This window comes from Eumetopias jubatus, unplaced genomic scaffold (genome assembly GCF_037043125.1).
Source record: "Eumetopias jubatus isolate StellerSeaLion01/CBP00866 unplaced genomic scaffold, mEumJub1_p1.0 scaffold_11, whole genome shotgun sequence".
NCBI lineage: Eukaryota > Metazoa > Chordata > Mammalia > Carnivora > Otariidae > Eumetopias > Eumetopias jubatus.
This window is the reverse complement of record NW_028274817.1, coordinates 112,722,173-112,747,584: the sequence shown is the minus strand read 5'-3', so window position 1 is coordinate 112,747,584 and position 25,412 is coordinate 112,722,173. Positions and strand designations below refer to the sequence as shown.

Here is a 25,412-nt window from a genome sequence, read left to right as displayed (position 1 = left end):
AGGCAGTAATTTCTTAGACATTGGCCACAGAAACATTTTTCTTGTGTCTCTGTTTTTCTATCTTTCTACTTTTCTATATGCCTCCTCTGGAAACGGAAGTAAAAGCAAAATTAAACTACTGGGACTACACCAAAAGAAAATGCTTCTGCACAGTGAAGGAAACCATCAACAAAACAAAAAGGCAACCTATTGAATGGGAGAAGATACCTGCAAATGATATATCTGATAAGGGGTTAATGTTCAAAATATATAAAGAACTTAGAGAACTCAACACCAAAAAAACAAATAATCTGATTTAAAAATGGGCAGAGAACCTGAATAGCCATTTTTCCAAAGAAGACATCCAGATGGCCAACAGACACATGAAAAGATGCTCAACATCACTCATCATCAGGGAAATGCAAATCAAAGCCACAATGAGATATCACTTCACACCTGTCGGAATGGCTAAAGTCAAAAAGACAAGAAATAACAAATGTTGGCGAGGATAAGGAGAAAAAGGAACCCTGGTGCACTGTTGGTGAGAATGCAAACTGGTGCAGCCACTGCGGAAACCAGTACGGAGGTTCCTCAAGAAATTAAAAATAGGATTACCCTATGATCCAGTAATTCCACTACTGGGTATTTACCCAAAGAAAATGAAAACACTAATTTGAAAAGACAAATGCACCCGTATGTTTACTGCAGTATTGTATACAATAGCCAAAATATGGAAGCAACCGAAGTGTCCACCCATAAATGAATGGATAAAGATATGGTATATACACACATATATATACAATGGAATATTAGCCATGAAAAAGAAAGAGATCTTGCCATTTGCAACAACACGGATGGACCTAGAGAGTAAAATGCTAAGTGAAATAAGTCAGTCAGAGAAAGACAAATACCATGTGATTTCACTCATGTGGAATTTAAGAAACAAAACAAAACAAAGAAAAAAGAGACAAACAAAAAAACAGACTCTTAAAGAGAGAACAAACTGGCAGTTGCCAGAGGGGAGGTGAGTGGGGAGAGGGGTGAAATAGATAAAAGGGGATTAAGAGTCCACTTACCTTGAGATAAGCACTGAGAAATGTATAGAATTGTTGAATCCCTTTTTTTAAAAAAAACTACAATATTTACCATTCTTGACATGAATAACTGTAATAAAATTTAAGTGACTGAAAAAGAATCAGGACAGAGGGTGAGAAAGAAATATTTTGACCCATAATTTAACTAAAACTTGGCTTTTATTCACTGTTTCTTAACATAGTGTACTCTTTCAACATTTTCTCAAGAGCATAAACTATCTTTGGAATTTTCCCTCTTTGTTATATAACAAATATTTCCTTATAACAAATGCTTTCTGATGACTGTTTTTAACATTCTTTTACTTCTGAAACCAAATCTCTCTAAGTAACTTTCAAGTGGTTTTTTGGCCCATCACCATTTTCTCCAATGTCGAAGGATGACTAATACAGCAAAGTGAGGGGAAGCTTCACTTCTGAAGGTAAATAAAAAATAGCAATGAATATTTGCTTCCAGTAGAGCACTCCTTTCATATCCAGGGTGAAGAAAGAGGGTACAAATTCATTTTGACTAGTGGGTGATTATAATTGAGACTTTTTTATGACTTGCTGTTATGGGCTGAAGCGTGTCCCCACCCCTGCCATATTCATATTTAAATCCTAACCCCAGTACCTCAGAATGTGATTTCATTTGGAGACAGGGTCTTTAAAGAGGTAATTAAGTTAAAAATGAGGTCATCAGGGTGGGCCCTAATCCAATGACTGGTATCCTCATAAGAGGAGGAAAGGAGGACACAGACACACAGATCATGTGAAGACACAAAGAGAAGACAGCCATTTACAAGTCAAGGAGAGAGGCCTCAAAAGAAACTAAGCCCGCTGATACCTTGATCTTGGACTTCTAGCATCCAGAGCTGTAAGAAAATAAATTTCTGTTGTTTAAGTCACTGTAATGAACTGAATGATGTCCTCCCAAATTCATAAATTGAAGCCCTAATCCCCAATGGGGCCCAGAGATAGGGCCTTTAAGGAGGCAATAAAGGTTAAGTGAGGTCATAAGGGTCAAGTCCTAACCCAAAAGGACTAGTGTCTTTATAAGAGGAAGAGAAACCAGAGATACCTCTCCTTCCTCACAGGCACAGAGAAGAGGCCATGTGAGGACAGAGCAAAAAGGCGGCCATCTATAAGCCGAGGAACGAGGCCTCACTAGAAACCAATCCTGATGGCACTTCGATTTTGGACTTATAGCTCCCAGGATTGTGAAAAAATAAATTTCTATTGTTTAAGCCACCCAGTCTGTGGTACTTTGTTAGGGCAGCTCTAGTAGATTAATACACGTGTCAATCCAGTAATTTAAAAAGAATTTTTTTTTCCATATCGGAGAAGACAAAGCATTTAAGTGCCCCTATTAAAACAACAAAACTACAGCCCAGGTGATGGAAGCTTTTTATAACATCTTTCTTACCTTCTTAAAGAATGTCGCAGGTGCCATTTCAGATCCATTCAGTGTTCGTAAGAGGAACATTGGCCAAGATGACGCATTCATCTGATACCCTATTTTATGAAATAAATCAGCATGAAAAAGTCTCCCTGCGATATTACAGCAAGTTGGTATAAAAAAGAGGTTTTGTTTACCACTCTTCTCCAGAGAATGACTTTCTTATTGAGAAACTAAGGACATAGCTAAGAGAAGGAGATGCACCCTCCAATCAGTTCTACTGTACCCACTGTACTACTTGGCAGCAATGCTACAGTAGGGGTAGAAACTCTCGTTTTAGAGAAGCCACTAGCTAAAGGTCACCAACATACATATATGTACGTTAGGAATGGGCCATAATACTAGGGGTGATCCAAGCCAAAACCCACAAGAGCTTCCAGTCCCCACCAACAGCCACACAAGCATGGCAAAGGCTGCAAAAGACTTCCAGCCCTTCTTTTTCCTTAGAGTCCCTGCCTTATTTCCTTTCAGAAAGACAGTTTCTTGTGAAACTCAGCAAATGTACACTTATGATGCATTTCACTGTATATAAATTTCACCTCAAAATTTTAAAAAAACTATAAATAAACACTGAACTCTAGTTAATGATATGCATGCTAAAGTATTTAGGGGAAATGTACTAACATCAAAAACTTCCTCTGAAATACATTTAAAAATAAGATGGATTGATGAATCGATAGAAAGGCAGATAGACAAGAGATAAAGCAAGCATGTAAAATGACAGTGGTAGAACCTAGGTGATGGGTATGTGGGTATTCACTGTAAAGTATTTTCACCTTTTCTGTATGTTTGAAATTTTTCATACAATGTTAGGAAAAAAGATAGTTCTCACTTTAGCAATCTTTTTTTTTAATTTTTTTATTGTTATGTTAATCACCATATATTACATCATTAGTTTTTGGTGCAGTGTTCCATGATTCATTGTTTGTTCATAACACCCAGTGCTCCATGCAGAACGTGCCCTCCTCAATACCCATCACCAGGCTAACCCATCCCCCCACCCCCCTCCCCTCTAGAACCCTCAGTTTGTTTTTCAGAGTCCATCATCTCTCATGGTTCGTCTCCCCCTCTGACATACTCCCCTTTTCTTCCTCTCCTGTCACTTTAGCAATCTTTACACACACTAAACAAGATTCTCTCTTAGAATTTGTATCAGATGAAATCAAAATACACTCAACGGGTGTCTTTAGAGATCTCATCAATTAATAGTGAATATCACAGCATCTGGCACATGCAACAGGGGGTAGAGGTCTGCTAGTTGTACTGCCTTATTGCAATCTGTTTCATGCAACACTTGCCTGCCCTGATGCCAGAATTAAAGAGAACTTGCCAGCATTCCTGATGGATACATGCATTAAGATAGGGAGGCACACCAATCACTGGCAATCACTGGCAATAGGTCCATCAGTAGGATTAACCATGCAAAAAAGTTTAGACAGAAAGTCATCCTATAATTATCCTATACCAAAATCCCCTTAATCTGAGGGGGGAAAAATTGGGGGAAAAGAGGATTTATTATATACTCCCTTATATTAAATCAGTATTATTAGTGATATCTAATAAATAATCATCCACAAAATGGATCTGCCACGTTGTGGTTAGAATATTGCATAAAAACAATTCTCTGGTCCTTATGCCTTTCTCTTAACCCCCATCTTATCCTATTACATCATGTAATCATCATCATTGCCATCATCATCATCTTAATTTGACATTTTTCTTATTTCTTTAATTGCCTAGGGGCACCTAGGTGGCTCAGTCGGTTAAGCGGCTGCCTTCAGCTCAGGTCATGATCCCAGGGTCCTGGGATCGAGCCCCGCATTAGGCTCTCTGTTCAGCAAGGAGTCTGCTTCTCCCTCTCCCTCTGCCTGCTGCTTCCCCTGCTTGTGCTCTCTCACTATCTGTCAAATAAATAAATAAAATCTTTAAAAAAAAATTCTTTAATTGCCTAAAGTCAAACATCGATTAAAAGGCCAAAAATAGATGAAAGTGCATATAAAAACTCAAACACAGGTAAAACTAATGTACAATGTTAGGAAGTCTAGACAGTGGAACCTTTGGGAATGGGAGGTTTATGATAGGATCAGCAGGAGTGGGGCTTCTGGGGTGCTGATAATATTCTGTTTCTTGATTTGGGTGATGGTTATATGGATGTGTTCATTTATAAGCTGTACACTTACAAACTGTATACTTTTCTGTTTGCATGCTAAAACTTTAAAAAAGCTTTTAAATAATAACCTTTAAGGTTTAAATAACCTTCTAAAAAAGAAAACCAAGTAAGTTGTGTTATAAAATGGAAACTAAACTATTCAAAGCACCGAATGAGCAAATTGGCAGAAATTGTCTATTTTTAATATGTACTATCAAAATATATATTAATCAGCATGTACTGCTATGTATTTCATATTTTTAATTAGAAAACTCTAAAAGTCATTTGAAAAAAGAATGATCGCAAATCTGGCTATGTGTTTGAAATGTTGGCAATCACAGCAGTTAATGCTTCCTTTAAACAAAATTCCAAAAACCTATTACCATTTGTAAACAGAAATCAAATCCAAAGAGGGAAGCACTATGCCTTAGGTTTACACTTCTATCTCTTACAGAATTCTGTAGGATATAAGAGATATTTAAAACAAATGATATGAAGAAAGAAAAGAAGGCAAAAGGCAGAAAAGACACACACCCTAAACCACCTTCTTGGAATAACACGTCTCTAATTAGTTATTTTTTAATATTTTAAACCAAATTAGGAATAATTAACGATCAGAGCAAGAAAGGTATAAAAATATATTGCTAAGAGAGTGGTAATTATTGTATCTTAAATTTTGGGTTCTGAGGAAATTTCTAACTATAGTAGGAAACAAAAAGAAATCCATTCTCTCATTGTGCTTTACACTAGAGAATTTTCATTTTCAGCATTGTAAAGAAGAAACAAAAACTAATATCTACCATCACTCAAGACTATAGAAGTGATAGGGCGCCCGGCTGGCTCAGCCGGTTAAGCGGCTGCCTTCAGCTCAGGTCACAATCCCAGAGTCCCAGGATCAAGCCCTGCATCACGTCGGGCTCCCTGCTCAGCCGAGAGTCCGCCTCTCCCTCTGCCCCTCCCCCCGCCCTCATGCTCTCTCTCAAATAAATAAAATCTTTAAAAAAAAAAAAAGACTGTGTAAGTAATAAAGGAAATCACTTATTTTCTACAGAGTAACAGAGTACATCTAAAAACATTTTGGGGGGGCCAGGCTTTTTTTTTTTAAAGATTTTATTTATTTATTTGACAAAGAGAGAGAGCACAAGCAGGGGGAGCAGTAAGCTGAGGGAGAGGGAGAAGCAGGGAGAGGGAGGAACAGGCAGAGGGAGAAGGGCAGGGAGCCTGATGCAGGGCTCGATTCCAGAACCACCCCCACCCCACCCCAGCCCACATCATGACCTGAGTCAAAGGCAGACACCTAATTGACTGAGCCACCGAGGTGCCCCCAGGGTTTTTGGTTTTTTTAAAGATTTATTTATTTGGGCGGGGGAGTGCACGTGAGCACAGGAGGGAGGGGCAGAGGGAGAGGGAGAAAGAGTCTCAAGCAGACTGCGCTGAGAACAGAGCCCAATGTAGGGCTCGATCTCATGACCCTGAGATCATGACCGGAGCTGAAACCAGCAGTTGTATGCTTAACTAACTGTGCCACCCAGGCACCCCTGGAATACATCTGAATATTAAGAGAGAACAGGGATGGGGCACCTGGGTGGCTCAGATGGTTAAGCATCTGCCTTCGGCTCAGGTCATGATCTCAGGGTCCTGGGATCGAGTCCCACATCGGGCTCCTTGCTTAGCGGGGAGCCTGCTTCTCCCTCTGCCTGCCACTTCCCCTGCTTGTACTCTCTCTCTCTCTGGCAAATAAATAAATAAAATCTTAAAAAAAAAAAGAAAGAGAGAGAGGACAGGGATGCCTGGGTGGCACAGTTGGATTTTTGGTTTCCTCCCGGGTCATGGTCTTGGGGTCCTGGGATCGAGTTCTGTGTCGGGCTCTGCACTGAATGCTGAGTCTCTAAAGTTTCTCTCTCCCTCTCTCTCTACCCCTCCCTGCCTTGTGCACACACGGTCTTTCTCTCTTTAAAATAAATAAATAAATCTTTTAAAAATAAATAAATATTAAGAGAGAACAATTCTGCCCAAAACTGGAGTCACATACTTCTTAGCTTTCAAAAACTTGGTCAAAATTGAGAATTTTGTACTTAAAAACCTTTGCTCATAAAGTTCCATCAATCTCCTTTTCAAAGATCTAAAGGTACTGACCCCTACCCCCTCACTATGATTTCTTCTCATTGTAGTTATAATGAAACTTCCAAGTTTGAAACTGGGGTGTGGACGTGGAATCATACCCTTCACCTGGGCTCCCCGCCATGCCAAAAATGCTGAATGGCTCAACAGACAATAATGAGGGAGGAAGTGACTCAGTAACAAATGCTACAAACTTCTCCCCCAGAAAGGTTTCTGAATCTGCATGTGTGACCTAGTAGAGCTGCTTCTGACATTTCAAGTTTGAAGACAGCATATGTCTTGCCCTGGAGTGGAGAACCTTCAGCACACATATGCCACATGTGTACTGACATGAAACTCTGTAACATATGGTACTGAGTTGATCTCTCATACATTCTCCACAATAACCATCTATTTGCAAAAATGCCTAGAAGAGATTTCTAAAAGGCTACTTCAGGGGCATCTGGCTGGCTTGGTCGGTAGAGCATGCGACTTGATCCTGGGGTTGTGAGTTCAAGCCCCACATTGGGTGTAAAGATTACTTAAAAATCAAATCTGGGGTGCCTGGGTGGCTCAGTTGGTTAAGCAGCTGACTCTTGATTTTGGCTCCGTCCTGATCTTGGGTCATGAGATCAAGCCCCACATGGGGCTTGATGCTCAGTGCAGAGCTCCCTCCCCCTCTGCCCCTCCCCCTGCTCACACACACTTTCTCTCTCAAATAAAAAATAAAACCTTTAAAAAAGTAAAATAAAATGTTAAAAATAAATAAAAGGCCACTTGAAACTTTTTCTACTGAATATTACATTAGTAAGAATATGTTACTTTAAAAATTGTTTATCCTTACCCAGTGGAGGCTGAAGTAAGTCCCCTTCCTTTTCACATGTCCCAATAGGCTGTATGTCTGGAGAATCGACAAGTCTCCAAAAATCATTTCTGTTGTCACTACCATCCAGTCTTAAACGGAGCCTGGCACCAGTAATTCCAATGACCGTGGCTATACATACTGAAGTCATATTGCGAGGGTCATGGGCTTCCAATTTCATACCAACTTTGAAGTCATTAGCTGGTGGAACCTTGGACTATATATGTTACATATGTGTGTGCACAGCACACACACATACACACACACACACACACACACGCAAATAAAGTTTTGTTAAAATGCATCAACTGTAAGAAAAACAAACGGTCAATTATGTTACCAGAATACCTGTGAAATGTTTTAAGTAACAGTCATAGCAGATGGTGAGCAAAAGAACTATAAGGGTCAAGGAAAAGATCTTCTCCAAACCCTTTCCTTGGCTTGACATGCAGCATAAAAACACTGCCCATTGCTGATCTTATTCCTTTGTCCACTTCCAGGCAACCCAAATACAGCCTATAAAATGTACCCTCAGTGGCTTTCTAAAGTAAGAGTCTGATTAGGCCATTCCCCTTGAAATAAACCAACTGGCAGCTCACCACTGCCTAAGTCCAAGTCCTCAATACAGTTTAAGAGCCCCCACACCTTTAACCTTATTCTCACACTATCACCTCTACCCACTTTGACCTCCAGCCACTCCATGCTATACCTCAATACTCAGGTTCTTCTACATCCATGTGCCTTTGCTTTGGATGTTCTCTGCCTGGAATATCCTTCCCCTCATTCCAACCATCTCAGATATCACCTCTTCTGTGAGCAAACCTCTTCTGTGAGCACTCCCAGTATAGAGTTATCATACTTTTCATAATTAATTATTTACATGTCTGTCTTTCCCTCCAGATGGACAATCATAAGGGCTTAGTATACCTGACACAGAGTAAATTCTTAATGAATGAACGCAAATAAACCATCTGGCCCTTAAGTGGCATTACCACAATCCCATTATCTCCTCACACTGCTAGAACCTAACAATCACACAGATATCCCTCAACAAATTAACAGTTCACATTAATATATACAACATGTATACAATTTTGGCATACCTGTCTGAAACACTCCGAAGGGGCACTCAAAGATCCAGTCTCTTTCAAGTAATTTTCCCAGTGGAAATCATCTGAAAAAATATATATATATACACAAAATAGGGGGTTTTTCAGTATATATATATATATATATATATACACACACACACACACACACACACACACACACACACACACTAACTTTTAGGAGTAAAATGGGACTTTAGTTCCATATCTCGTTTAAAAAGGACTTCCTAAATTTCCTGATCTGCATTTGATTACCAGCATAGAAATAAAAAGACAACTTTCTGATAATAATGGCTCTGATATAATTACACTCTAGATCTTCTCCATGTAATGAGGAATTAGCACAATGATTCTAAAAATGTAGACTCTAAGAACAACTAAAGGATTTTTTTTATAGAGTAATAGCAAATTCTACTCATCTGTCTCTAATATAAATTTATTCAAGACATGTGTATACTCGGGGTGCCTGTTTCAGTTGTTAAGCGTCTGCCTTCGGCTCAGATCATGATTCCAGGGTCCTGGGATTGAGCCCCGCATTGGGCTCCCTGCTCAGTGGGAAGCCTGCTTCTCCCTCTCCCACTCCCCCTGTTTGTGTTCCCTCTCTCGCTGTGTCTCTCTGTCAAATAAATAAATAAAAGCTTAAAAAAAAAAAAGACGTGTATACTCAAGACCATTTCATCCCATTAATGTGATGCCACTTCTTTTTTTCATGGAGAACTAAAGGTGTTTAGGTATGTGGTCTAACAGAATCTTACCTCCGTAATGCTTTATGGAAAGAAAAAAATCTGAGAACCAGAGTTGCTTCTCGATTGACTATTAGATCTCCATACATGGTATCAAGAATATGGTGGCAGAACAAAGCAGTAAAGCAGTCATCAGTACAGTCATGATATGAATTATTTTAATGATCTATATTTTCTACAAATGCTTGCTGTCCCTTCTCTCACTCAGTCTTCATGATATATTACAATGGTATTGAAGGTCATAAAGCAGTGTACTTTGCCTGGCTTGCACCCTTCAATTCAGTGTCCCAGTCAGACTGCCAAGGCACCGAGAAAATGACTTGATAGCAGTATCAAAGGTACTATTAATTCATACAAAGCTTTTTTGTTTTTTTAAAGATTTATTTATTTTAGACAGACAGAGAGAGAGAGAGAGAGCGCACGAGCATGTGCGGGCGTGTGTGCAAGGAGAGGCAGAGGGGAGAGAGAAGCAGACTCCCGGCTGAGTGGGGAGCCCACGTGGGGCTCAATCCCAAGACCCCAAGATCATAACCAACTGAGCCACCCAGGCACCCCATAATTCATACAAAGTTTAATTCTCTTCAACCATCTATGCTCTTGTTTAATTTCCTCACTATAAAAATACTGGGTTTGACAGATTCCCTTCCTGGGGGAATCCGAATTACCAGCCTCTTATACATCCTTCCAAGGGTAGAATACTTATACACACATACACATACACACAAATGGAGCGCTGTTAAATGTTTAACAACCACCTTTCCAGAATATACAAATAAAAAGCCTGACTGATAGTGTTTGCAGATTTCTATGGTATAAATACTACCACCATGGCTGATCACAAGGTGACAGGGTGAAGTCACCAACTACAAAGCTGGGAAGAGATATGCACAAGTGGCTCTCCCAAGCTGGTGTGAGCCAGCTTCAACGTACCACTGTTATGTGTGTTTATGCATTTATATGTGTATGTACACATATTACATATGGTATTAAGCATGTCATACATAACACTGTGCACCCTGCTTTTTTTTTTTAAAGATTTTATTTATTTATTTCAGAGAGAGAATGAGAGATAGAAAGCACGAGAGGGAAGAGGGTCAGAGGGAGAAGCAGACTCCCCGCTGAGCAGGAAGCCCGATGCGGGACTCGATCCCGGAACTCCAGGATCATGACCTGAGCCGAAGGCAGTCGCCCAACCAACTGAGCCACCCAGGCGCCCTGCACCCTGCTTTTTTTAACAATAAATCTAAGAGATTATTCCATTAAAAAAAAATACTGGGTTTAATTCTCCTTGTAGATATGAAGCTAGCACTACCACAGTGCTTAATGGCATGCAGGAGAATGTCAAGAATATGGGCTCTGAGGTCAAACCTGCCTTCTTCCAGTCTGGCTCTGCTTCTTACAAGCTATGTGACCTAAGCAAGTCATTTCAGTTTCTCAGCCTCAGTTCCTACCAAATGAGGAAAAGTAATACATACGGTACAAGGTATTTTGAGAATTAAGTGTTGAAGCATACATATGTCACTCAATAAAAGCCATGCATTATTATTCTAAAACTAAAAGTCATAGTTGTGCCTCAATTTATTAATACTGGATAGCTTTGTCAAAAGTGAAAACTGGGGGGCACCTCGGTGGCTCAGTCGTTAACCATCTGCCTTGAGCTCAGGTCATGATCCCAAGGTCCTGGGATCGAGCCCCCGCATCAGGCTCCCTGCTCCGTGGGAAGCCTGCTTCTCCCTCTCCCACTCCCCCTGCTTGTGTTCCCTCTCTCATTGTGTCTCTCTCTGTCAAATAAATAAATAAAATCTTAAAAAAAAAAGTGACAACTGGGGTGCCTGGGTGGCTTAGTCGGTTAAACGTCTGCCTTCAGCTCAGGTCATGATCTCAGGGTTCTGGGATCAAGCCCCACATTGGGCTCCCTGATCAGTGAGGAATCTGCTTCTCCCTCTCCCTCTGCCTCTCCCCCTGGCTCATGCTCTCTCCCTCTCTATCTCTCTCTGTCAAATAAATAAATAAAATCTTAAAAAAAAAAAAAGTGAAAACCGAGGGGCACCTGGCTGGCTCAGTCCATAGAGTGTGGGACTCTTGATCTCAGGGTCATGAGTTCAAGCCCCACAATGGGCATGAAGCTTACTTAAAATAAAAAATTTTTAGATATATATTTGGGGGGGCCGTGCCTGGGTGGCTCATTTGGTTAAGCATCTGCCTTCGGCTCAGGACATGATCTCAGGGTCCTGGGACAGAGCCCCACATCAGGCTCCCTGCTCAGCAGGGAGTCTGCTTCTCTCTCCCTCTCCCTCTGTGTATGCTCTCTCTCTCTCTAGCTCTCACTATCTCTCAAATAAATAAATAAAATCTTTTAAAAAAATAAATAAAAGTGAAAATGGAGATCCATGGTTCCAAAATTAACTGACCAGGATATTTTAGTGACCTCCTAAGACTAACCTGACAATCAGGAAACCCAAGGTTCTAACTGAAGCTCTACCATCATATGACCTTGGAGAGCATTAAAAAAAGAAGAAAACAGGGGCACCTGGGCGGCTCAGTTGGTTAAGCATCCGACTCTTGGTTTTGGCTCAGGTCATGATCTCAGGGTCATGGGATCAAGCCCTGTGTTGGACTCCATGCCCAGCATGGAGTCTGTTTGGGATTCTCTCCCTCTCCCTCTGCCCCTACCCCTACTTGCTCTCTCTGTCTCTCAAATAAAATGTCTAAATATTTTTTTAAACCAGGGGTGCCTGGATGGCTCAGTTAAGCATCTGACTCTGGATTTCAGCTCAGGTCATGATCGGAGTTGTGGGATCAAGCCCCACATTGGGCTCCACACTTAGTGGGGAGTCTGCTGAAGGATTCTCTCTCTCCCTCTCCCTCTGTCCCTCCCCCTGCTCATGTCTCTTTCTCTCTCTCTCTAATAAACAAATCTTAAAAAAAATAAAAAGAACAAAACACGAGTGGAGGGGAAAATCTGACTATGGTATCATTAAAGAGCCAATATCCCAGGAAGAAAGAAGTGTAAGTTGAAGATAATGACAGGGAAACTAAAATCATTTCACAATAATACCTCAAATAAACCAGCTACATTTGTAAAATTTTTCAATGACACTAGAAAAAAATTCACTTAACACAATTTTTTAAATATTTTATCACCACTTGCGTCTGAATGGGCTATAATTTGAGCTAGCAAATCCTTTATACCAGTACTCTGCAATATGACCATTTTCTATCACATTGCTAGCTAATGACCCTATTTAGCATTTAATCATTGGAGCCTTAACTTTTTTCTTTATTCTTAAGGCAATATTTTCAGTCCCCAAAGCTGTTCAGTTTGGCTGCCCACGTGCTGACACCCTACCAATAACATAGAGAAACATACACAGCAACAGGCTTTACTTAGATTTAGATTTGCTTAAATTTAGATTTGACATATCTTCAATAATACCACAGCTGGAATTCCTGAGCAGGAGCCAAAATAGTCAGAAAGTCTTACCCAAACCTGAGGACCCAGTCTGCCTATGCATCTTATCCTCATGGACAACCTGGAGCAGGGGAATGTTATTCTCCCTCAGAAAAGAGGTCTGGCAACTGACAGGTTTGTTCATGAGACAGTTGTACACATATAACCATGTGATCTGACTGTTATTTGCACATGTCCGTGGTCCTTCTTGTTTGCCTTGTACTCTATTCTAGTCCATACATTAGCCCAAACACCTTTTGACAAACTGAACATAATCTATATGAGCCACCTTGGTCTTCTCCAGAGTAAATCAGAATCCTAATGTCTCCCAGCAGTGCTAGGCTTGGGTTCAGAGGCTCTGTAAAGAAGATGGGCAAAATATCTAGAGTTGGAAGCTTCTCAGCTGAATGATCAGCACCTACTACTTCATAGCAATTATCACAACTATAACTGGGGATTTGTTTAATGTCAATCTTGCCCCCTAAGCTCAAAGAGGGCAGGAATCATGTTTGTCTTATTCATCACTGGTTTTCCATAGAAGGTTGCCAGTGTGTGCCAGGCACTGTCCTAGGTACTGTGGACACAGCAGTTAATAGAACAGACAAAAGTCCTGGCTCTCTTGGAGCTCACCTTCTAACGGTCACTGATTTCTAAGATGAGATGTTAGGGTCAGGGCCCTGAGAAATATCCGCAGATGTCTGTAAAATTTGATTAGGTAATCTCATTTTTTCCATCAAGTTTGAGAATTTTGAAAAGTTACTAGTTTCAGTCTTTAAGAATATATTTTTTAAATTTGTTTTTATGAAATGTCCAGAATAGCAAATCTATAGAGACAGAAAGTAGATAAGTGGCTGCCTAGAGCTGAGGGAAGGAAGAGGCATTGGAGAAAAACAGGGAGTGACTACTAACTGGATACAGGATTTCTTTTTAGGATGATAAAATGTTCTAAAACTGATTGTGGTGATAGCTACACAAGTCTGTAAATATACCAAGAACCAATGAATTGTATACTTTAAATGGGTAAATTCTATGGTATGTGAATTATATCTCAATAAAATGGTTATATTAAAAAAATAAAACAGAGACGAATTTGTAGGGATGAGGAAGAACATTTTAACCTAATGGCCTCCCTTTCCTTGGAGGGTTTTGGGGGTTGGAGGGAATTGCTGAAGAACAAATAAGGCCAATGGAAAAGGGAGCTAAGGAAGCACTGGAGGCCGAGCCACAGTGAGGAAGGAATGATTCCATGCGGACTACCGCTATAGGCAATCTTCCTGTAGGAACCGAAAGTCATAGGTGAACTACCCCAAGAGTGGGGCTGGCAGGACAGGTACAACAGAAAAACAAGGGGCAAAAGGTTTGCCTGGAAAACTCTGATAAACACAGTAAGTTTGTTATAGTTATTTTTTTATTCAGCTTTTTGTGTGCATATGACTAATTTTTTTGTTTTCCTTAAAAGCAGGTACAGATGCTATCTCCTGAGTCTCTGATACAGTGCTATACACTTGCTGTCCACAATAAGGAACTTAAAACATGAATTAATAACTCAAGGTTAATAAACATTTACTGAACATTTACTGTATGCCTAGGCATTATATTAGATGCTTTACATTCATTTTCTTTATTTAATTCCAACAGTCCCATGAAGTAAGTAGTATCATCCTTGTGCTACAGAGAAGAAAAAAGACACTAAGAATATTGAGTAATTTGCCCAAGGCCAAAAAGCCGGTAAAAGAATGAGGCCAGAATTCTAGAAAAGGTCTGTCAGACCTCCCAATGCCTAAGCTTTTATCCAATGAACTATCTTTTGACCAACAAAAAATGGATTTTCACATTGACTCTAATATTAGAAGAGTTTTTATTAATCAAATTATCGTTTTTAATTGGTAATAAATGGTAATTATTAACTAAGTATCTTTAATTTGGCAAAAATTGCATTGAAATGCATGATTTTTTCTACTTTAATCCCATACCAATTTATCTCTAAAATAAAACCAAAGTAAAATTTTCAAAATAAAATCTTTTACCTTTCCTATTGCTCAGGTTCTATATTTACAGGAGTTTACTATACATAGACTATACCAAAAGCAATGAGTTCATACCAACACTGAGTGAAGAGAAAAATATATTGTACTGAACTACTTTAAAACCTACCATTTTGCACAGAAGATGTACCTGAGTGAGGAGCTTTCTCTTGATTCTCCTTCTTGGCATCCATTGAATCTAAAAAATGAAAGAAAATATCAACACTGGAAGGCCATAGCAAAAGTCTAAAAGAGCTCTTAGAAAACCTATAAACTAGGGTGCCTGGGTGACTCAGTCAGGTGATTGTCTGACCCTCGGTTTGGCTCATGGGTCATGGAGTTGAGCCCTGCATCAGGCTCCATGCTCAGCAGAGAGTCTGCTTGAGATTCTCTCCCTCTGTCCCTCCCCCTACTCACGCTCACTCTCTTTTTCTCTCTAAAATAAATAAATTAATCTTAAAAAAAAACCTATAAACTAAAACTATTTTCTAATAGGACCCAGTTTTAATTTTATAATTAATATCCTTATTTTCTGCATAGGATTTCACTTTCTAACATACTGCATATCTTACAATTTGCTCATTTATTTTGTCTATTGTATGTCTCATTCCACTCAAATGTAAGCTCCAAAAGGGAGCTTACCCCTTCTCTCCCCCTCTATAAAATAAAAAAAAAAAAGAATTAACATACCCTAGAAATAAACTGCATGCTTTTAAGAGTTTAAAACGTAAGAGGGAAATTGGAATACATGTAATTCAATAGACAATGTAATAGGCAGAGATTTTTCTCTGTGCCAAGCTGAGGAGCTCCAATAGCACCAGACCTTGTGACTTTACAAATCTAAGACATTATTTTGCCCATATATATATATATATATATATATATACATATCTTAAAGGACTCATTTTTTAAAATTAATCATAATACTGTTATTATGCTGAAAAAAATTAACCATAATTCCTTAATAACATCAAATAAGCAGTCAGTGTTCATATTTCCCCAAATGTCTTATTTTAAGTGTGTGAATCAGGACCCAAATAAAGTCCATATATAGCAATGGATAATAAGTGTCTTAAGTCTCTTTTGATACTTATAGGCTTCTCCTCCTCCTCTTTTTTTCCCCCCTTCCTCTGGAATTTTTTTTTGCTCATGATACCAGTTTAGTTTTAGTCTGGATTGTGCTGACTAGCTCCTATGGTGCTGGGTTCTTCTGGTCCTTATCTTTTCTCTAAATATAAGCTATTAGTGGGGCACCTGGGTGGCTCAGTCAGTTAAGCATCTGCCTTTGGCTCAGGTCATGATCCCAGGCTCCTGGGATCGAGCCCCACATCAGGCTTCTTGCTCAGCGGAGAGCCTGCTTCTCCCTCTCCCTCTGCCTGCCACTCCCCCTGCTTGTGCTCTCTCTCTCTCTGACAAATAAATAAATAAAATCTTAAATAAATAAATAAATAAAAGATATTAGTGTGTTGAGCTTAATCAGATTCAGGTTTGGCTTTTTTGAGGGGAGGAGAGAAGAAGGTGACTTCACAGGTGGTGGTGTGTACTTCTCACAAGAGGCTCCTAATATCTAGTTCTTTCTCTTTTTGTGATATGAACAGCCACAGATGGCTATTGCTTAGATCCATTAGTCCATTAGTGGTTACAAAATAGAGGTATTCTAACTTTATCATCCTGTCTTTATTAGCCAGAAAACTTGTATAGAAACCTCCCCTCTTCAATCATTCAATTACCTGAGGTACAAATCACATAGGAAAGTCACAAGCCAACACTTCATTCTTTTCCTTTACTTTTTTTTTTTTTTACTTTTACTTTCTAATTTTCAAAATAATGAGCTGGATCCCAAGCATTCTCCAGATAACCAGTAAGTTTTGTTCTGCTGTCCCATTATGAACTCATGAATTTTTTTTTAAAGATTTTATTTATTTAATTGACAGAGAGAGAGAGAGACAGAGAGAGAGGGAACACAAGCAGGGGGAGTGGGAGAGGGAGAAGCAGGCTTCCCGCCGAGCAGGGAGCCTGATGCGGGGCTCGATCCCAGGACCCTGGGATCATGACCTGAGCCGAAGGCAGTCGCTTAACCAACTGAGCCACCCAGGCGCCCCTATGAACTCATGAATTTAACCATACCTAATGTGTTGCCAATCTAGCACTGTTTTACTCTTATTGATACCCAAATTGTCAAACTTCTTGAAGAAGGATCTATGAATGATACCAGGTATCATTTTAAGGTAACAATTTAAGGTAACATCTACTTTCTGGTTATGACTCAGTGCCTCTTCAAGATGTGTGAACATTTGAGATGGATATATAAACTACTTTCTATTTAAATGATTTGACTAGTACAAAGAAAGTACATACATATTTATTAAATAGTTCTACAGTAAGATTTTCTAATAGGAAAGAAAGTAAAACTGTAAAGGCATGGCTCCTGCTCTAGAGAAGCTGAGACTCTAGTTACAGAGACTACACTAAACACTTGACAAAACTGGGAACAGCAGAGGACAACATTCAGCAGTCAGCCACAGAAAAGCTCCTAAGAGACACAGGACTTGAACTGGATTTGAAGGAAGAACATGATTTAGGATGGCAAAGGTGTGTAGGATGTACTACAGAAAAAAAAATACAGTTGACCCCCGACCTGAGTAACATGGAAGTTAGGGGTACCCATCACCTTCAGTCGAAAATCCACAAATAACTTTTGACTCCCCAAAATCTTAAGTACTAATAATCCAGAAATGGTTCACTTGAGAGTTTTTTCAAATTGTCACAAATCTCCAAAAAATTTCCCAATATATTTTTAAGAAAAAAATCCACATATAAGTGGACCCATGCAATTCAAACCCATCTTGTTCAAAGGTCAACTATACATTCAAAAGAGAGAGTGCAAATGAGTGGCATATTCAAGGCAAGGTAAGCAGGCTTCTCACTAAAGCAAGACAAGATGAAGCTTATTTGCTTGTTCGCTTGTTTGTTTATGGGGATGCGCAAAGGGAGAGAGAGAATCTTAAGCAGGTTCCATGCCCAGCACGGAACCCAACATGGAGCTTGATCTAATGACCCTGAGATCATGACCTGAGCCAAATCAAGACTCAGTCGCTTAGCCAACTAAGCCACTCAGGCACCCCAGGATGAAGCATTTTTTAACCAATCATATTAGAGTTAGAAGATTTGGATTCTGATTTTAACTTTGTCACAGGTTGTTGTATGACCTGTTCACTTAAACTCCCTGAGTGTCAGTTTTCTCACTTACAAAACTAGGAAGAAAGGATGCCTGGGTGGCTCAGTCGGTTAAGTGTCTGCCTTTGGCTCAGGTCATGATCCCAGGGTCCTGGGATGGAGACCCGCATCATCGGGCTCCCTGCTCAGCGGGGGGCCTGCTTCTCCCTCTCCCTCTGCTGTTCCTCCTGCTGTTCTCTCTCTTTCTCTCTGTCTCTCTGTCAAATGAATAAATAAAATCTTTAAAAAAAAAACTAGTAAGGAAAAACATAATTATCTTTAATAGCTATTCAGTTCTAAAATTCCAATTCTAAGCACCTAACATCTCCTATGACTTTATTTCTAAAAGGACTTTTTTTCAAAAGTTCAGTCTACTAGAAGGTACTCATCCCAAATGAATAACTAAAAATATCATCACGTTTAGGAAGTAAATCTTACCTTCGTTCACTGTTCGCCCCATGGTATTCTTTTCTGGTACTCTTTCCTACAAGGAGAAAGATCAATTAATGCCTCCTTTTAGCATATTTCTGAAGGGCATTATTATTAGAAATCAGTTATAGATTTAGATGATGTTAATTTATTTCCCTTTAATAAAAATAAGTTCAGTAGATTAGCAGTTGGCAGGGGCTGGAGAAAGAGGGACTAGGGGAGCGACTACTAATGGGTGTGGGTAAGGGGTCTCTTTTTTGGGGTGATGAAAATATTCTGGAATTAAATAGTGGTGATAGTTATACAACCTTGTGAATACACTAGAAACAATTGAATTATAACACTTTAAAAGGGTGAATTTTATGGTTAAATGAATTAAAAAGAGCAGATGGTAAATTGGTAGAGTTGTGATTCAATCTGAGGCCTATCCCAAAAACCCACTTGAGCCCATATTATGGAGAGATGGAAGAATCATGACTGTGTTAGTAAAACTTGTAAGAACTGCAAGAGTCAAGTCTTCTAACAAGACAATTACTTGTTCAAAGCCCTGTGTATTGTGAGCCATTAATTCATTCATTAATTCAAACTTTTCCTGCATGTCCTCAATATGCCAGGCAATCTACAACAAAGATAAATAATACACTGTCCTTGCCCTCCAACAGCTCCATCCAGTCAGAAACAGGCCTATGAATAAAAAACACAATATGACTGCTATAGAAGAGGTATGTACACAGAAATATTTAATATGGCAATTGGATATCCATCTCCCATTACTCTGTGTGCCTGTGGTCAGAACATGATAATGTGTATAATGGAAGATAATTTGTTATTTAAAGAAGCCCATGGCGAACACATTCATTAAGCCACCCAGAATGCCTTCTGCATCTCTGACTCAACAGACTTAAACTCAAGCATCATCTCCTCAAAATTTGCTCCTTCTGACATTTTTGTTTCTCCTACCAACACACTACTCTTCCAGGTACTTGGGATTTAAAACCCCAGGTATGACTGAATGTGTGAAGTTCTCTTCTTTCACTCACACATTCAATCAGTAGCCAACATGCACTTTCTCATTTCTCTTTCCCCTGGCACTAACTGGTTTATATGCTCATTAGCTCCTGCCTGGTCTAATACCATAGTCGCCTAACTCATTTTGCCACAAGGGTCTTTCCCCACCACAATCTACCCAATACCTGTCAGATATGGACTAAGCTGCTTTCTGCCCAAATCACCTACCTGCTTCAGTGATTTCACTGACTACTGAATTGAACAAAAAATCTTCTGCTGGGCCTATTTAAGGTCCCTCACAATTTCAAAGCCACCTGACATCTACCACCTACAGCTATGCTGTGGCCTAGTTCAAAACTCATCATGTTGTTCTATATGCATGGGATACCCATTCTTCTGCTGCTTCTTGAAATCCTATCCATCCTTTAAGACCAAACATAAATCCCACCTCTTTCTTAAAGCCTTTCTTGTTCCTTTCTATATCACCACCATCTGTTTCCAGGTGTGATATAGTCATTTATTTAACAAATATTTACAGAATTCCTTTTTGCTTGGTGCTATGTAGACAGAAGATACACAATCTACTAAAAAAGACCTTGGAAATCTAGTGAGAGAGACTTATTAACAGACTAATTATCAAACAAAGAATAAAATACAAGCTCTAGTAAGAGAGGTAAAAGTGGTGCTCTGTGCAAAGACAAAAACACAATTAACTGGGAATATAAAAGAAGCCTTTTCAAAAGAAGTGGCACTTGAACTGGTCCTTTAAAGATGAGTATTTCAATGAGCAGAGAAGAGAGGAATTTCAGGCTGAAGATACAAAATGAGTGGACACTGAAGAGGCTCCTGCCTCCTCTACTTGATTATGAAATGCTAGAGTTGCTCAGGTTCCTTCTGGGCTCTTATTTCCCTCTACAGTCTCGCAGGGCCCATGCCTTCAGAAGCCACCGATACAGAGATGATTCACAAAGCACTACCTCCCCTTTTGAGACATCAGCCCTGAAAGTCAGATTGGAATAATCAAATGAATTAAATATTCAATACCACTGTGACTGAGGATGTTTTCAATTAAAGACCATAGCCAAGTGGCTAAAGAAAAAGACAAAGTGAGGGTGCCTGGGTGGCTCAGTCAGTTAAGCCTCTGCCTTCAGCTCAGGTCATGGTCCCAGGGTCCTGGGATCGAGCCCAGCATTGGGCTCCCTGCTCAGTGGGAAGCCTGCTTCTCCCTCTCTGTTTGCCCCCCACCCCGCTCGTGCTCTCTCTATCTCAAATAAATAAAATCTTAAAAAAATAAATTTAAAAAGAAAAGAAAAAGACAAAGTGAAATATATAGAGGGTGCTGAATCCAAGCAGAAAGTAAAGGAAGATGAGCTGTAATCCAGGTAGGGAGTGAAGGCACTTACCAACTCTAATCAGAGAGCAAAGAGTTGTGAATTACATTAAAATAAATGCCTCTACTACACAAAGGGGCTCAGTTGAAAAACTGAGGGATGGGTCCCACATAGAGGGTATACCCAGGTTCCTATGCCCTTCTTTCAAATCTCTAAACTATAACTGAATTCTTGATCTCAACTGTTACCACTTGCTCCCATTAGTTGAGTAAGTAATCTTATAATCCTAGGAGGTGAAGATATATGTATAGAGATGATTAAAAGTAAATCTTTGAAGACCTAAATAAGTAAATCCATGTACCATGCACACAACTTGGAAGATTTCTTAAATAGGCATAAAATTGCACAAGCCATAAAAGAAAATATTAATGAACTGGATTTAATAATTTATCCAAAGGCAATATTTAATGAAGATAGAGTGGTATTGGCATAACGACTGACATACTGACCAATGGAACAGAATAAAGTCCCAAAAGATACATACATATATATGTATGTATATGATGAATAGATTTTTTTTTTTTAATTTGACAGAGAGACAGAAAGAGAGCACAAGTAGGCAGAGCGGCAGGCAGAGGGAGAGGGAGAAGCAGGCTCTCCGCTGAGCAAGGAGCCAAGGGCTTGATCCCAGGACCCTGGGATCATAACCTGAGCCGAAGGCAGCCGCCCAACAACTGAGCCACCCAGGCACCCCGTGAATAGATTTTCAACACAAGTGCCAAGGTAATTTAATGGAGAAAGGATAGTTTTGGGGTTTTTTCTTTTTCCAACAAATAGTACTAGAACATCTCCATGTACCAAAAAAAGAAAAAAAGAAAAACAACACTTATCTCAGAAGTTAATACACAAAAATTACCTCAAAAAAAGATCATAAATTTAATGTAAAGCCTGCAACTATAAAATTTCTAGAAGAAAACACAGAGACCTTGTGACTCTAAATTAAGCTATGACTTCTAAATATGACACAAAGAAGCACAACACATCAGAGAAAAAACTGATACACTGGACTTATCAAAACTAACAACGGCTCTTCAAATGATACTGTTAAGAAAAGGATAAGCCACAGAATAGGAGAAAATACTTGCAAAATATGTATCTGATAAAAGATCTGCATCCAGAATACATAAAGAACTCTTACAACTCAATTTTTAAAAGGCAAACAGCCCAATAAAAACATAACTGGCAAAAGATTTGGACGATCACTTTACTAAAGAAGATACACAAATAGCCTGTTAAGCATGTGAAAAGATGTTCAACATCATTAGTATTTGGGGAAGCACAAATTAAAACCACAATGAGATACGACTACATAAAATGGCTAAAATTAAAAACTGACAGTACCAAACGTTGATGAAGATATGGAACAATTAGAACTCTCATATGCTGCTGGTGGGTATAAAACAATTTTTTAAAAGATTTTATTTATTTGAGAGAGAGTAAAAGAGACAGCAAGCGAGCATGAGTGGAGAGGGGGCAAGGGAGAGGGAGAAACAAGCTCCCAGCTGAGTGCAGAGCCCAACGTGGGGCTCAATCCCGGGACTCCAGGATCATGACCTGAGCCACTCAGGTGCCCCTAAAATAAGTATTTCTATAAAAAAAGAACTTTCTTAGAGTTAAATGCAATGCAAATATTCTTAACTTCAAAACCAATGCTTTGGAATCCAAACCACTTATTTTAAAGGTAGAACCACAGACCAAGGAATAAAATAAATACTATTTATCCCCAGATAAAGACAGGAAGAATTCCAGATCCCTTTCGTTTGAGATTAGGCATATTAGATAAGATCAACTCTTTCAGAGTTTGGAAACTTTTCCTTTTCAATTATCATAGTCACTCAGCACCAGTGCGCAGATGTATCTCTTGTGAATTCCAAAGTCATGCCAAATAAAGCCTTCAACACACAAAAAGAACTCAAACTGTTTATGAGTGCATGAGTCAGTGACTCAATAAGCTTTCCCTTTCAGCCCTCATGGTGTTAAAGTGCAGTGAGTTGTTTGAAGACACCATTCAGACTCTTAACTATAGAGAATAAACTGAAGGTTACCAGAGAGGAGGTGGGTAGGGGCAATGGGTGAAATAGGTGATGGGGATTAAGGAGTGCACTTGTCATGATGAGCACTGAGTGATGTATGGAACTGTTGAATCACTATAAAATATTTGTTTTCACAAATATTCTGAAATTCATATATTTCCTTGATTCGTTTTTCTCTCCTAACTCTCCCCAATATTTCTACTATCGAAGGTTTATATCTGACATATGCAAATGTGTAAATTCTTTTTTCTTTTTCTTTTATGGGGGGGTGCCTGGGTGGCTCAGTCGATTAAGCACCTGCCTTCGGCTCAGGTCATGATCCCAGAGTCCTGGGACCGAGCCCTGTGGTGGGGGGGGGCCCTGCTCAGCGGAGAGTCTGCTTCTCCTCTCCCTCTGCCCCTTTCCACCACTTGAGCTCTTTCTCTCTCTCCCTCTCTCTCTCACTTGAGCGCACTCTCCCTCAAATAAATAAATAGAATCTTTAAAAAAAATAAATAAAAGGAGAGCATACCGCAGGGGGGTTGGTTAGGGAAGGACCGAGGGAGAGGGAGAGAGAGACTCTTAAGCAGGCTCCACCCCCAGTGCGGACCCCAATGCAGGACTCAATCTGAGGAACCTCTGAAATCAAGAGTATGATGCTCAACTGACTGAGCCATCCAGGCACCACACAAATGTGTAAATTCTCAATCTAGGCACTAGATGTAAAATCAAGTGAATGCTTAAACTTACTTTTTTAAAACATATTTTTTTTTAATTATAAGACAGATAAGAAAAGGGGGAAAAAATCACCTATAACCCTACCATCAAACAATACCTGCTGTTAACCATCTGGTGTATATCCTTTCAATTGTTAAAAATCACATACGTAAATCTGTATATAATATACATTTGAACCACTTTTAAATATATACTTTCCAAATTCCATACATCAATAATCTTCTCATAAAATTCTGCCCATATTATAATTCATAAAGCCAATATTTTTAGCTAAAATAAAAACTGGACAATAATAAATGCCTTTTAAAAGTTCATGCCTTGGGGTGCCTGGGTGGCTCAGTCGCTGAAGCGTCTGCCTGCAGCTCAGGTCAGGATCTCAGGGCCCTGGGATCAAGCCCCGCGTCCGGCTCCCTGCTCAGCAGGGAGTCTGCTTCTCCCTCTCTCCACTCATGCACTCTGTCTCTCTCAAATAAATAAATAAAATCTTAAAAAAAAAAAGTTCGTGTCTTAAGGAAAAACTCCATTATTCTCAAGATTAACACTTAAAATAGGAGAAAAATTAGTGCTTATTTTATAATCTAAAAAGTGATAAACACCAGGGCACCTGGGTGGCTCAGCAGGTTAAGCTTCCAACTCTGAATTTCAGCTCAGATCAGGATCTCTGGGTCATGAGATCAAGCCCCGCATCAGATTCTACACTCTGGGTAGAGCCTGCCTAAGAGTCTCTCTTTCCTTCTCCCTCTGCCCTGCCCCTTAAAAAAAAAAAAAAAGTGATAAACACCAAGTTAGATGAAAATACATTTACTAGGGCATTGGGTTAATTTTTAAGTTTATGACATATTTATCAAACATTTTTAAAATTGTTTGATCACCAAAACTTTTCATCATTTCTATAGAATTGTTTTGTCCTATACTATGCTATTTTTAAGAAGGATTCGTAGTTCCAATATAAAAACATAGAAGGATGAGGCTTTTATTATTTTTTTTAAACTTTTTATTTATTTATTCATGAGAGACAGAGAGAGAGAGAGAGAGAGAGGCAGAGGGAGAAGCAGGCTCCCAAGGAGCAGGGAGCCTGATGCGGGACTCGATCCCAGGACCCTGGGATCATGACCCGAGCCAAAGGCAGACGCCCAACCATCTGAGCCACCCAGGCGCCCAGGCTTTTATTATTAAAAAGAGCAAACAGGGGCGCCTGAGTGGCTCAGTTGGTTAAGCAACCAACTCTTGATTTTGGCTCAGGTCATGATCTTGGGGTCGTGAGATCCAGCCCTGTATTGGGCTCTGCGCTGGGCGTGGGACCTACTTGGGATTCTCCCTCCCTCTGCCCCTCCCCACCCCTAAAAAAAAAATAAATAAAAGAGCAAATAAAAATGTACTAGTTGGAAAAAAATTAGTACTCAACCTGAATGATTAATTTCTCTCTGGTCTATGTAAGTTTCACTACAAGATAAAAATACAAATTCAATGGGAAAAATAAACATTTTCCTAGGGCTGAGTACTAGGAGGAATATGTACAGATCTTGATGTAAAGGAATGCTGGTTAATTTAATAGAAACTATGAGTATAATTTGAGAAAACATAAAAGTTCTATTGTCCCTCTTAAAATGCCCCAGCATTACACTGTAATTCACCTACATCCTTTCATCACAATACAAAGGTAGAGATTATA

The 25,412-nt window shown here is 39.5% G+C and overlaps 1 protein-coding gene across 3 annotated transcripts in view; it reads right to left on the bottom strand.

Moving 5' to 3' along the window:
- Positions 1-18,622, bottom strand: part of SCML2 (Scm polycomb group protein like 2) — a 73,594-nt gene extending 54,972 nt beyond the window's left edge. For 2 of the 3 annotated variants that reach the window (XM_028122623.2, XM_088028508.1), the window contains exons 1-5: positions 18,601-18,622; positions 15,077-15,145; positions 8,723-8,793; positions 7,602-7,836; positions 2,476-2,564 (exon numbers count right to left, since the gene is read on the bottom strand). In XM_028122623.2, coding sequence (XP_027978424.1) covers positions 2,476-2,564; positions 7,602-7,836; positions 8,723-8,793; positions 15,077-15,145; positions 18,601-18,622 — 486 coding nt within the window. Of the gene's footprint in view, positions 1-2,475; positions 2,565-7,601; positions 7,837-8,722; positions 8,794-14,179; positions 14,294-15,076; positions 15,146-18,600 lie in introns of all 3 variants that reach the window. The other variant, XM_088028507.1, reaches the window with a different exon arrangement.
- Between the last annotated feature and the right edge of the window lie 6,790 nt (positions 18,623-25,412).